This window comes from Lynx rufus, unplaced genomic scaffold (assembly GCF_022079265.1).
Source record: "Lynx rufus isolate CCGP_SWC_20201006 ecotype Redwood Valley unplaced genomic scaffold, mLynRuf1.p SCAF_2, whole genome shotgun sequence".
NCBI lineage: Eukaryota > Metazoa > Chordata > Mammalia > Carnivora > Felidae > Lynx > Lynx rufus.
In genome coordinates this window covers 34,785,548-34,799,717 of record NW_025814834.1, presented here as the reverse complement: position 1 = coordinate 34,799,717, position 14,170 = coordinate 34,785,548, and the positions used below count along the sequence as shown (strand labels likewise).

The 14,170-nt window shown below is 38.6% G+C and overlaps 1 protein-coding gene across 2 annotated transcripts in view; it reads right to left on the bottom strand.

The window, feature by feature from the left end:
• Nucleotides 1-12,925, bottom strand: part of ORC2 (origin recognition complex subunit 2) — a 44,430-nt gene extending 31,505 nt beyond the window's left edge. The window contains exons 1-4 of one of the 2 annotated variants that reach the window (XM_047084312.1): nucleotides 12,441-12,925; nucleotides 9,234-9,282; nucleotides 8,179-8,282; nucleotides 7,567-7,710 (exon numbers count right to left, since the gene is read on the bottom strand). In XM_047084312.1, coding sequence (XP_046940268.1) covers nucleotides 7,567-7,710; nucleotides 8,179-8,275 — 241 coding nt within the window. In that variant the 5' untranslated portion in view covers nucleotides 8,276-8,282; nucleotides 9,234-9,282; nucleotides 12,441-12,925. Of the gene's footprint in view, nucleotides 1-7,566; nucleotides 7,711-8,178; nucleotides 8,283-9,150; nucleotides 9,202-9,233; nucleotides 9,283-12,440 lie in introns of those variants that run through there. The other variant, XM_047084311.1, reaches the window with a different exon arrangement.
• Nucleotides 12,926-14,170: the final 1,245 nt, after the last annotated feature.

Below are 14,170 nucleotides of genomic sequence, written 5' to 3'. Positions count from 1 at the left end.
AAGTTGATGTTTACTATCCTTACTATTTAAGAGTACCCACTGTCTATGCCCTAATACTCGGCATTATCTTAACTCCTTAATCTTTGCCAATTGAGTGGGTATAAAATGAATCATATGGGGCCAGTTGTTTTAATTTCCCTTTCCCTAATTGCTAATGAGGTTGAACGTCTTTTCACATGTTTGTTATTTCTAAAGAGGAAATATCTTTTTCTCTATCCTATGACTTGTCTTTTCACTTCTTTAGGGTGTCATTTGATGAAGAGAAGTACTGAATACTTTTTCAAATAGACTTTATGTTTTAGAGCAGTTTTAGGTCTAGAGCCAACCTGAATACAAGGTACAGAGATTTCCTATATACCTCCTGTCCTCACAAACGCACAGCCTCCCCCACTATCAACATCTCACCCCACAGTGGTAGATTTGTTACAATCTTGAACCTACACTGACACTTCATTATCACCTCAAGTCCACAGCTTATATTAAGGTTCATTCTTGATGTGGTACATTCTATAGACTTTGAAAGAAGTATGATGACATGTATCCACCACTGTAATATAATATACAGAATAGTTTCAATGCCCTAAAAATCCTCTGTACTCAACCAATTCAGACCTCCCATCCTCTAACCACTGGCAAGCAGTGATCTCTTCACTGTCTCCACAGTTTTGCCTTTCCCATAATGTCACACAGTTGGAATCATAGCTATTGGCTTCTTTTCAGATTGGCTTCTTTCACTCAGTAATATGCATTTAAGGTTCCTCCACATCTTTTCATGCCTTGGTATGTTTTTTTTTTAATGATGAATAATATTCCACTGTATGGATATATCAATTTATTCTTGGTTAACTTTTTGGTTGTTTCCAAGCCACGGCAGTTATGAACAAAGCTTCTGTAAACATCTGTGTGCAGAGTGTGTGTGTGTGTGTGTGTGTGTGTGTGTGTGTGTGTGTGCATGCATGCGCGTAGGTTTCTGAATGGATATAAGTTTTCAACTCATATGAGTAAATACAAAGAAGAACAATTGCTAGATGATATTGTAAGAATATGTTTAATTTGTAAGAAACTGCCAAACTGTCATTCAAAGAGCAGTACCATTGTGTAATAAATGAGAACTCCTCTTGTTCCACAGCTTTGCTAGCATTTGGTGCTGTCAGTGTTTTGAATTTTGGCCATTCTAATAGGTGTGTAAGTGGCAATCTCATCGTTGTTTAAATCTGCAATTTTTTTTTTTTTAATTTTTTTTTTATTTTTGGAACAGAGAGAGACAGAGCATGAACGGGGGAGGGGCAGAGAGAGAGGGAGACACAGAATCGGAAACAGGATCCAGGCTCCGAGCCATCAGCCCAGAGCCTGACGCGGGGCTCGAACTCACGGACCGTGAGATCGTGACCTGGCTGAAGTCGGACGCTTAACCGACTGCGCCACCCAGGCGCCCCAAAATCTGCAATTTTTAAATAACATATAATGTTGAGTATATTCTGAGTTGAGTAAATACAAATCACTAGTTGCCATCTGTATATCTTCTTAGGTGAGATGTCCTGTTCAGAGCCTCTGCTCATTTTTAAATCAGGCTATCCATTTTCTCACTGTTGAGTTTTAAGAGCTCTTTGTGTATTCTGGGTAACACTTCTTCAACAGATGTCTTTTGCAAATATTTTCTCCTAATCTGTGGTTTGTCTTCCTGAGAAGTGCTGAATTTTAATAAGGTGAATGTGTCAACCTTTTTTAATTACATTAAAAGAAATTAATCTATAATCAAGTCAAAACCATATTCTTATATTTTCTTGTAAAAGCATTTACAATTTGCTTTTCATACGTAAATCTTAAATTAAGGTAATTAACTTGTTTAAGATGGGAGGTAGAGATCAAATTCTTTTTTTCATTATGATACTCCATTGTCCCAACACTGTTTACTGACCAGTTCATCCTTAGCAGAGTGATCTGCAATGCTGCCTCTCTCTTATATCTAATTTTCACATACATTTAAGTCTGTTTATGGCAAACCTGTACTTATGTACCTTAAGTGTCTGGGGCAGAGACGAAATATGAATTTAAAGATACTGAGTAGTTTCTATGTAAACTAAATTAAATGCTTTAGAAATATTTGATTAAAGTTATTAGTAAGCAGAGTTAGTTTCAAATCAGATATGGGTGAGAAATCATAAAAGATTTAAGAAAAAATTTGAAAAAACACAAAAGCACACTACACTGATACTGCATCAAAAGTGTCTTTAAATGTACAATCTAATGGAGGGAAATGAAACCTGAAATCCCAAATGGTGCATTATGGATATGCGGTCTAAAAAAAACCCAACACCAAAATCAAAAGGTGATGCTGTTCTTCAACCAGCTGACTTCTAGCAAACTTCTATTGAAAGAAAAGACTCTGGTGGGTATGTGTTTGTGTATGTGTGTGTATATGTGTGTATATATATGCTTATATATAAAACAAAATGTTTAGAGTATTTTTATGATTTTCTGGTTCTGATATTTTGATTGACTAACAATGATTCTAATCATATTGTCCAAGAAGGTTTTTACTATATATAGAATTTTTCTTTTTTTAAAGGACACTATTTTCTTAATGTTTATTTATTTTTGAGAGACAGAGAGAGAGAGAGAGAGAGAGAGAGAGCATGCTTATGTGAAGAGAGCGTGAGTGGGGAGGTGCAGAGAGAGGGGGACAGAAGATCTGAGCAGGCTCGGCGCTGACAACAGCAAGCCTGACACAGGGCTTGAAACCATGAACCACAAGAGTGCGACCTGAGCTCAAGTCGGACACTCAACTGACTGTATCACCCAAGTCTCCCACATATAAAACTTTTTAATAAGTTTTAAATGACTCAAAATGCACAAAACTGAAAAAACTATGAATATACAAAACACAAAAGAAATTAAAGTGGGTAATAAATGTAACAAAAAATACTTAATTCTGATGAGGGATCCTAATACTAGTTGATACAATCCTTCTAGAAAGCAATTTGGCAACATGTATGCTTTATAAAGTTCATACACTTTCACCAGTAATTCTACTTCTAGGACTCTCTTATGAAGAAATAAGAGATCTAAACAAAGATTTATGTCCCAGGGTAATCACTACTGTATTAGTTAAAATAAAAAGTTAGAAACAATCCAAAAGTCTAATAAAGGCCAACTATGTTGTTTATATATCAGAATGCAATGTTATTTCTGTAATACACCATTTCACACCCATTAGCATGGCTATTAAAAAAGAAAAACAGGGGCACCTGGGTGGCTTAGTCAGTTAAGTGTCCGACTTTGGCTCAGGTCGTGATCTTGCAGTTCGTGGATTTGAGCCCTGCATTGGGCTCTGTGCTGATAGCTCGGAGCCTGGAGCCTGCTTTGGATTCTGTGTCTCCCTCTCTCTCTGCCTCTCCCCTGCTCACGCTCTCTTTCTCTCTCTCAAAAATAAATAAACATTAAAAAACAATTTAAAAAGAAAAACATGTGTTGGTATGCATACAGAGAAACTAGAACACTTGTGTTGTGTCCTGTTAGTAGAAAAGTAAATTGGTGTAGCTGTTGTGGAAAATAGTATGGAGATTCTTCAAAAAATTAAAAATAGAATTACCATATGATCCAGCAATTCCACTTCTGGGAATATATCCAAAAGAATTCAAATCAGGGCCTCAAAAAGATATTTGTACACCCATGTTCATAGCAGCATTATTCACAGTAGCCAAAAGGTCGAAGCCACCCAAAAGTCCATTGACAGACGAATGGAAAAACAAAATATGGTATATGCATACAATGCAATATTATTCAGCCTCAAAAAGGATGAAAATTCTGACACTACAACATGGATGAACCTTGAGAACATTATGCTAAGTGAAATAAGCCAGTTACACACGCAAAAATACTGTATGATTCCACTTAACATGAGGTACCTGGAGTAGTCAAATTCATAGAAAGTACAATGGTGGTTGTCAGGGGCTATAAGGAGAAGGGACTGGGGAGTTGTTTAATGGGTAGAATTTCAGTTTTGTAAAATGCAAAGAGTTCTGGAGACTGCAAAACAATGTGAATGTACTTAATACTAAACTATACACTTTAAGATCATAAGTTTTATATTACATGTATTTTACCACAATTTTTATTTTTTTCTCACATTTCTAAGAAGAGGTTTTCCAAGAATTTTCTAGTAGTCAACTAACAAAGAATCAATTATAGAGTTACACTGTTGCTAAGACTAAAAAACAAACCAATTGTTCAGGAGAAGCATCAATAAGACAAATTGCTCTTGAGGACACCTAATTGCTTTGAGAGATCTTTGGGAAAAATCTTCTATTTAAGGCTGAGATCACCTAGCACCTCTATGCAGTGACTATTCTACAGACTAGATGTGATTAACAGGCTAAGAATGACGCCAGGTATGTCAAGATGTGTGCTTTTTATAAGAAGCAGTTTACACTTTGATAGTAAGTAAAGGGATTAATAAAATATTTAGAGGTCATTGTTGAAAGGTTGTTTTCTTTAACTATTCCTAAGGATTCTTTGCCAAATGTCCTTCTATATTTTAAAAATAATGCATATGGGGGCACCTGGGTGACACAGTCAGTCAAGCATTGGACTTTTTTTTTTTTAATGTTTATTTTTGAGAGAGAGAGAGAGAGAGACAAAGACAGAATCTGAAGCAGGCTCCAGGCTCTGAGCTGTCAGCACAGAGCCTGATGAGGGGCTTGAACTCATGAACCAGGAGATCATGATCTGAGCTGAAGTCGGATGCTTAACCAACTGAGCCACCCAGGCACCCCAAGCATTCGACTCTTGATCTAGGCTCAGGTCATGATCTCATGGTTGGTGGGTTCAAGTCCCGCATCGGGCTCTGCACTGATGGTGTGGAGCCTACTTGGGATTGTCTCTCCTCTCTGCCCCTCCACTGCTTGTGCTCTCTCTCTCTCTCTCTCTCAAAATAAATAAACTAACTTAAAAAAAATGCACATTTGTTTTCTATTACAATAAAAGATTAGAAAGAAGCTTATTGTTCATTATCTCAAAGGAGGCTAAAGAAGACTGTAATAGATGTCACCATTTCCACTCTGAAGAAAACATTAAAAAACTCTTCTTCCTAGGGGCGCCTGGACGGCTCAGTTGGTTAAGCATCTGACTTTGGCTCAGGTCATGATCTCGTGGTCTGTGAGTTTGAGCCCCGCATCGGGCTCTGTGCTGACAGCTCAGAGCCTGGAGCCTGTTTCAGATTCTGTGTCTCCCACTCTCTCTGACCCTCCCCCGTTCATGTTCTGTCTCTGTCTCAAAAATAAATAACTGTTAAAAAAAAAAAAAAAACTAAAAAAAAAAAAAACAAAAAAAAACAAAAAACTCTCCTTCCTATACCATAACTGGAACACCATTCTCCCCAATACACATTTTGGCAAACAAGAAAAAAATCAAAACAGAAAGAGTCACGTCTGTGAGACTTAATCGTGAAGTTATAGACTTGTCTTGCACATACAGACAGAAAATACACAGCCAACTGTTAACAGTTCCAGGTTCTCTAAAGCATGCATTCTCAACAGGAATATATTGCTCCAGATGGATTAAAAATTGGCTCTCGGTGGGAGGAAGAATGTGAAAATGTGAAAAACATCTTAGATATTACAATGGTCTGTGGTCCTCCAAAGAGCCACAGATATGCAAACAGATATGTAAACAGATATATATCATATATATAGTATCAAAAATTCATGGGTGGGGGCAATTAGGAGAAAATGTCTAAAAGAAGGCTCTTTTGGGGATGATAGTAAAAAATAGGCTGAGAAACACTGCTCTAAGGCAAAGATTCCCATTAAGTGTGCAAAATTAAAGGCATAGGTTATAGGTAGGCTGAGTAATGATCCTCTCAGGCCTCTGTGGATGCCAGTCAGGGCTTGCAGAAAGAGCAGGAATAAGGGTTAGAAGCCCGAGGGCATTTGTCCTGGTCTGGGGCATTCTCCTCCATTTATTCCAGTGTGCTTCCAAATATCATTTGCTGTAAGTGCTATTAAGTGAAAAAGCTTGGAAGCACCGAGTTTCTACTACAAATATGTATTTTTTTTTTAAGATTTTATTTATTTTTTTAATGTAATTTCTACACTCAACGTAGGGCTCAAACTTACAACCCCAAGATCAAGAGTCACAGCCAGGTGCCCCACAAATATGTATTACTTTTACAACAAGAAATAAAACAAAAACACTTTCAATCTCTTCTTAGGTCTAGCGTAATAGGAGTCAAGAATTCAAAGTTCTATTCAGAACATGCCCTAAAAATGTCAACTATCCCATTGGGGAAACTTTTAAAAGAATCTACTCTGTCCACTTAGTCTATTGAGGAACAACAGTCATTTTTTGTATCATGCCATTTAACAGTGGGAACTAAACCAGAGGTGTTATTACTCAAGAAGTGACAAAAAGGTCAGGAGTAGTGAAGATGACCATTTATAAGCCAAGTATGAGAGAGTAAAAAACACATACACGAGAGAGACAGGTGGCATACAAAGAGAACAGATGCACGGAGATGACATGAGGGAGACTGGGAGATCTATGAAAGCAAAGTCCCTAGGTTTTTAATGTTGTCTCAGTTCCAATGCCCCTAGTGCCCAACAATACTGATTTTGTTCCTTAGTCTTTATTTACTAAGCCAACTTAAGTAGATCTGTGTTCCTTGAGCCCTAACTATAAGATAATAAGCCTAGAATTTTTAAAATATAATCTGGCAGGAATCTGGTTTAGATGTAAAAAACAAAAAACAAAAAGCAAAAAAAACCCAGAACATCAGCATGCCTACATTCAAACATTACTTCTTGGAATGTCCCTTCTATTTCTATAAAGAAGACCAAATTGGGCACTTGGGTGGTTCAGTCAGTTAAGTGTCCCACTTCAGCTCAGGTCATGATCTCATGGTCTGTGAGTTTGAGCCCCACATCAGGCTCTGTGCTGAGAGCTTGGAGCCTGGAGCCTGTTTTGGATTCTGTGTCTCCCTCTCTCTCTGCCCTCCCCCACTTGTGCTCTGTCTCTCTCTCTTAAAAATAAACAAACATTAAAAAAAAAAAAAAAGACCAAAGTAATAATGAAGTGACTTGCTTTATGAAATTATTTCAAATTAATTAAAAATATATAGGTATCTTAAAAAATAACTTTAGATTGGTCTGTAGAATTTTTCTAAAAATAATTAAATGCAGGACTGGTTGCTTGTGGGGGAAAAAAACTGAAGAAAAAAATGTAATGGAAACTCAGTGCTTCCAACTTTTCCAACTGTACATAAAAAACTGAAGCAAGTGCTTTTCTGATGAGAAATAAAATAATATAGCATGCGTGACGAAAAGACTTCTGGAGATGGATGGTGGTGATAGTAGCACAACGTTATGAATGCATTTAATACAACTGAGCTATACACTTAAAAATGTTACAGATGGTAAAGTTTATATTATATGTAGTTTACAATTAGAAAATAATAATATGGTACACCACTGCCTAACCTACCAGACTATTTTTATGTATCCTGCAAAGCAATTTTAGCTACTAGCAGAAATTTGAGTGTACATTCCCTTTCCCCAGTCCCCAAAATACCTTGAATATCTTGTCCTAAAACTTCCACATAGTTCTGATCTTTTAAGACTTCCTGGTCACCTTCTTCCAAATCATATTCTGGCTTCTTTATTATTTTTTTTGTGTTGATCAAAAGCTGAGCTCGCTCCTTTTTTAATTTAGCTCCTATAAGAACATCCAAAGAATTAGGACATGACAGGTATAAATTCTTTCTAAATATTACATTTAAATAAGTAAACTGTACTACTTATATTGTCATTATTTAAAATCTGGAAGAAAATTCACTGTTTTCTCTTTGATGAAAGTATATACCACTCTTCACTACAGTTTATATAATTTAAAAAAAAAACCCTGAAAGTGTATTATTTTGGGGGGGTCAAAATAACTACACATTTTAATTACAATGGGTAGTTATCATTTATCCCTATTATTAAGCATTTCATATCAGATAAAGCTTTATTATTTTTAATTGTCAAAAGTTTGGAGTAAACTAAAAAAGTGGTTTTTATTTAGTCTTACTAGATCAAATACTTTGTGCTATATATTCAAAATAGAAGGTTAAAATATTTTAAAAAGTGAAATAATCCATAACCATCACATAAGCATCTCTTCAATTGTATAATCACTCTGTACCTCCTTCTCTATCAAGAATGTGATTAAGAACGTCATCATCTCCCACAAATTGAACCTCCAGCATCTTGTCTTCTTTTAATTCCAGTTTACTCATCATTGCCAACCTAAACAAAAGCAATAAAGCACTACAAAGTGATGAAAAATTCATTATCAACAGCCAAATAAACATTCACGTAACAAACACACGTATTTGTACAAAACACTTAAAGTCTTAAGTATGAAAAATATATTATACATTATTGTATTAATACTGTTTTTTTGATAATAGGTAACTCAGTTCTTTATCTGAAAAATGGAAAAGACAGGAAGAGGCAACTGACAGTTGGAAAAAAAACAAATTCAATCCAAACAAGGCAACTAAAGTATAATAACAGGGAACCAATGCTTCCTGTAAAGAAAGCTATAACCAATCTACAGAATGATAACATTATCAGAAAGGGGGTGGTTAATACATGACAGTTTAGAAAAGGGACAGCCAAGCAAAGAATAATGGTTTGGTAGATTTTAGTATCTATTCATTGGAGATAAATAGTCCACTGGCGAAAGTCTATGTACTTCACTGTTATACCAAACCTGGATCAAACAATCCTCAAGCACCTCTCTGTACTATTATTGCATGCTTACCAAACTTCACAATTATGAACGTGGCTTTCTGGGTATCATGGCAACTAAACACTAAACATGAATCTTTCTAATACTTGATAGTCACTTCTTCACTGATCAAACTTCAGAGTTTGGCAAGCAAAACCTTGATCAACTCTGCCTACTCTGAAAAAACTTAATTTCAGAACTTATAATACTAATGGCCTGAAACCAACTGTGATTCTAACTAGCTGCTAGCTCATTGGTTTACCCAAAAAGTGAATTTTTTTTCTCTCCTCCTTCTTCTATAAATCCTATTTTTGTCTTTTCTCCTAATAAGAGGCTGACTACATCACTCATGAGTCAGTTACTTGCGTGAAGATAACTTACTAAATGCTGAGAAATTTTCTTCTGCACACTTAAATGACTTGTCTCTATTTTCTTTTTTTTGACTTGTCTCTATTTTCATTTACCTTTAAAGGTATTACACATTCTGCAGCTGGAAAATTCAGGTAGAGTCCCCTGCAATTGGAAAAAAAAGAACTTGGTCAAGGTCAGCTAATAGGAAATAAAAGAAACAAACAAGTTCATGAGTTTTAACAAACAAGATGAATACATAAATACAGTTCTTACAAAGTCAAACGTTATTATGAAGGCATAGGAAAGGGCAAAACAGCCATCAGTATTTTGGCCAGGAAGTACTAGATGAGAAGATCTGGACCACGGGGGCAGGTGGCTGGAGAGAGGAGGCCAAAATTTGAGCACTTACTATATGCTGGACACAGTTTTGAATATTCTATACATATTCTCATTTAACACTCACCAACTCTATTAGGTTTTTGTGTATAAAGATAATACTTCATCTATAATTTATATGACCACTGCCAGCAGACCATATCGTTTTGGGCCATTTTTCTAGTCATGATACTGCTTTCTACCATGGGGAATTTGGACATATTACAGAAAAAGTTTAATGCATCTACATGACATATTAAAAAAAAATTTTTTTTAAAGGTTTATTCAGGGGCGCCTGGGTGGCGCAGTCGGTTAAGCGTCCGACTTCAGCCAGGTCACGATCTCGCGGTCCTTGAGTTCGAGCCCCGCGTCGGGCTCTGGGCTGATGGCTCGGAGCCTGGAGCCTGTTTCCGATTCTGTGTCTCCTTCTCTCTCTGCCCCTCCCCCGTTCATGCTCTGTCTCTCTCTGTCCCAAAAATAAACGTTGAAAAAAAAATTTAAAAAAAAAAAAAAAAAAAAAGGTTTATTCATTTTTCAGAGACAGAGACAAAGCGTGAGTGGGGGACGGGGAGAGAGAGAGACATAGAATCTGAAGCAGGCTCCAGGCTCTGAGCTGTCAGCACAGAGCCCGACTCAGGGCTTGAACTCACAGACCAGAAGATCATGACCTGAGCTGAAGTTGGATGCTTAACTGACTGAGCCACCCAGGTGCCCCCATCTACATGACATTTGTATATAATAAAGAAACTTATGATTTCTTTATATATGTATAAAATAAAGTTTTTCTGAGGGGCTGTTTGTCAGGCACTCTATTAGGTACTTTCATGTATAGTAGACCATTAAATCCTCTTACTCATCCAAATTCATGCAACTAGAAAGTGTCTTAAGGGCTAAAACCCAAGTTTGATTCCAAAGTCCTTGATCATGCTACTACACACTTTTCCTGCCATTAAATACAAATCTGTTATCCTGAATGCTTGTTTTGACCTCTGGAAACTATTCATCATATATCTAGTCATTTTCCCATCTGGCAGTTCAAACATCCAAAGATTTCTACAGTTCCTCCAGGTTTCCAGTTCATTAAGTTAAACACCCCTAGTTCTATCGAGCATACATGTTTTTAATCTCTTTTTTTAAAATGTTTGTTTAATTTTAAGAGACAATGGGAGTGGGTGCACAAGCGTAGAGGAGGGGCAGAGAGACAGAGGATCCATAGCAGGCTCTGTGCTGTCAGCACAGAACCTGACATGGAGCTTGAACTCATGAACCGTGAGAACCATGAGACCATGACCTGAGCCGAAGTCAGACGTTTAACCGAGTGAGCCACCCGGACGCCCCTATCAAGCATATTTTTAGGAGCATGGCCAGATTCACTCTAATGTATATTGTTTTAAAATATAAACAGCTATGTTTAAACATAATATAAACAACTGTTTAAAATATAAACAGCTATGTTCTACAAAGGATTTGAAATACTGACAATAAGCAAATGCAATAAAACAAACGACAAACTGTAATAGTAATAGGAGTCTGGATCCAGGAAAATACAAAGAAAGCAGAAAATACATCATACAAAGAACAGTGGCTCGGAGCTAACTGGCAGCCAAAGTGAAAAAGGAATAAAGGTCAGTTGCATAATTCTCATTCACAAAAGTTTAGTAGTTCCTTTGGGGAAAGATTTTCAAGGAAAATTTAAAAACAAAAATTTTAGACAACTGAATATCGTCTTTCGCAATTTCCCTATGGTATTTTACGTAAGAATTGCCTGGACAGAGGCGTCCTAACTTAATATTGTTTGTGGCTGAAAGCATTTCCTTTTCTAGATTTTAAGCCATCTTATTACACAGTACTGAATCACCAAACTGAAGAAACTTCTATAAAGACTTTGAAAGAAATCTTTCCTTCTTTTTCCAAAGATTTCTGAAAACAACAAAACAACAACAAACAAAATCCACTACTTGACAACCACACAATAAAATGCAAATTTTTAGTGACCATTTACTCTTCAAGGCACTGTCTTTGGGTGCTGAATTTTAAGTGGACTCCTTACAAGGAGTTAACCAGTCAGGTAATACAGCAGCACCAATGGCGTATTAATGGCAAAACACTCTCCTCTGAGAGCAAATAAAGGATTTGCTACAATTTTTAAAATCATAATCCTTAAAAAAAAGGTGGCATAGATTAGCACTAATTTTGATATCAGATAAGCCTAGGTTCTGATCTTAACTCCACACTCACAACTGTGGACAAAACGATTAAATGAGCTCATGTGCATGGCATATGAAAATACTAATTAAATGTTCCTTATCACTGTTTTTTTTTTAACTTCAACTTAACCATGTAGATTTCTTGACATCCCTACATCTCGTCTAATAGAAAAGGTGCTCAGTAAATGACAAATAAATGATATCTATTTAACGTGCAGTGCCAATACACAACGGTGTAGTAGAGCCATGCTATTTTTCCTTCAGATTGCCATTTAACTAGGGTGTAGGTATGATGGTTTTGTTAGGATTTCAGTTGTAAGACGAAAACTAATGCATCAACATCCTTTTAATGTAAAAAGCTCTACCAGAAGAGCCTGGTTCATCAACATTTTACAACCAAGCATGGTGCCAGGGTGACCGACCAGGCAGCAGGATTCATTTGGGGCATCCGGGCTGGGATGCCATCAAAGGTTCTCACTCCTGTGGCAGTTCTGGGACGAAATCTGTTCCTCGTTGTGCCTGCTCCTCTCTGGTCACTTTACACTTTCGTTACTGATTTTCACAGTTCTCTCTTTACGAGCACAAGGCTCTTTAAGCCGAGAAACTGATACGTTGGCAACGCGCCCCTTGCACAGAAGGCCTATCACTGCTGGAGAAACCGACCAACGGTACTTCCAGAAAGAGGCTGTCACCCCAACAAGTATTTATGGACTTTGGCCCGGGCCTCGAGCCACTTACCAGTTGGCCGCGCCGGGGGTCCTCGGGGCCTTCGGGCTGCGTGGGGAGGGCAACGACCCAGCCCGGAGAGCCGAGGGGGAGCCCTCTTCGAGACGAGTACCCCAGCTCAGACTGCGGAGCTGGACGCCACCGGACTCACCTCACAAACCCCGAGTTAAGCGGGAGAGGGAAGCGGGCTGCCCAGTCGTCCCACCACTCAACGCTAGGTCTCCGCCAGGCGCCGCTCGGGCCGCCCAGCACCTGCCGGCGGTACCCCGCTGACTGGACACTCCAGGTGAGGTGGCTACGGCCCCAGCAGGAAAAGCCAGATGCCTGTTAAGCACAGCCGGAGCAGGGTCGCAGGGTCTCAGAGTCGTAGAGACGAGGAGGGAAGCCGGGAGGACGGCTGGGGGATGGGGGTCCTGCCTGGGCACACCGAATCTCCCGCCCTGTCCATGGGCGGAGTCCAGGAAAGCCAATAGAAAGCGTAGTCAGCCGAGAGCGACGTCTCTGCCCGCCAGTCGGTTTCGGCCTGCCGGCCCCGCCCATCAAGAAACCTGAGGAAAACGAATCCCTAAACTCGGGTTCTGGGCCTTTCCTAGTCTCTTTCCGTTTCCGGGGAAAGGAGAAGGAAGTGTTGCTTACACCTGGAGGCATTTGTAGAGGTGTAGCAGGTTGAGCGGTCTGCCCTGAGACAATCTTAAAAGCCTTCATTGTTTTCTCTAGACACCTTCTTTTGAGCAAAAAGATAATGGGAATGAGTTTGCGGTTTTTAAATTTTTTTTTTTTTTAACGTTTATTTATTTTTGAGATAGAGACAGAGCATGAACTGGGGAGGGTCAGAGAAAGAGGGAGACACAGACTCCGAAACAGGCTCCAGGCTCTGAGCTGTCAGCACAGAGCCCGACGCGGGGCTCGAACTCAGGGACCGTGAGGTGACTGAGCCACCCAAGCGCCCCTATGTCGTTTTTAAACATTTATTTCGTTTGGGGTGAAAGGTAGGATTGCGTACATCTTAAGGTTTGGGGGTAGGGGAGAGGGAGACAGTCTTCTCTGTAAACAAGAGAATTAGGGCCGGGGCACTGAATACGGAGATGATCCGGATCGGACTCCTAATGGGATGGAGATACTGGTAAAATAGAACGAGTATATACAAAGAGATACTGAAGAAGAAAAGGATTGGACCTACTAAGATACGGTATTACCCACTAACAGAATATATTTCGTTTAGATGCATTTATTCAAAACAAAAAGCACTACAGAATACCCTGCATACTAGATAACGATATACTATTGAGACAAACACGATCTCTGCTGTCACAGTAAATACTGTAGGAGAAGATAATGAAGGGACAATGAGAAAAATGCTACCATATGAGAAGTTAAATGTTTATTGAATCACGTGGCGGAAGTATCTAAAGGACAGAAGTCCGGAACAATTTCCTTGGAGGAAGAGATGTTTAGACTGAGGGTTAAGTAGTTTTAGGCCAGGGAAAGAGGAGGGGCAAAATTTTACAGCTAGAAAGCCCAAGTCAATATAGCAGGTACCTAAAGGGGTAAGAGGCAAGCACCAAAGTTGGGTCTGTTGTTTTGCGCGCTAGTTTGGCTCTTGGTACACTAGTCAGAGTTGTACTGAAAGATCACTGGGTAAGGAGTAAGAGTGGGAGCAGAAAGAAGGGATGGAGTCACACCTTTTGGAAGCTGTTTAAGAAATCCATGTGAGAAAGAAATGATGGTAGCCTGGATACCTT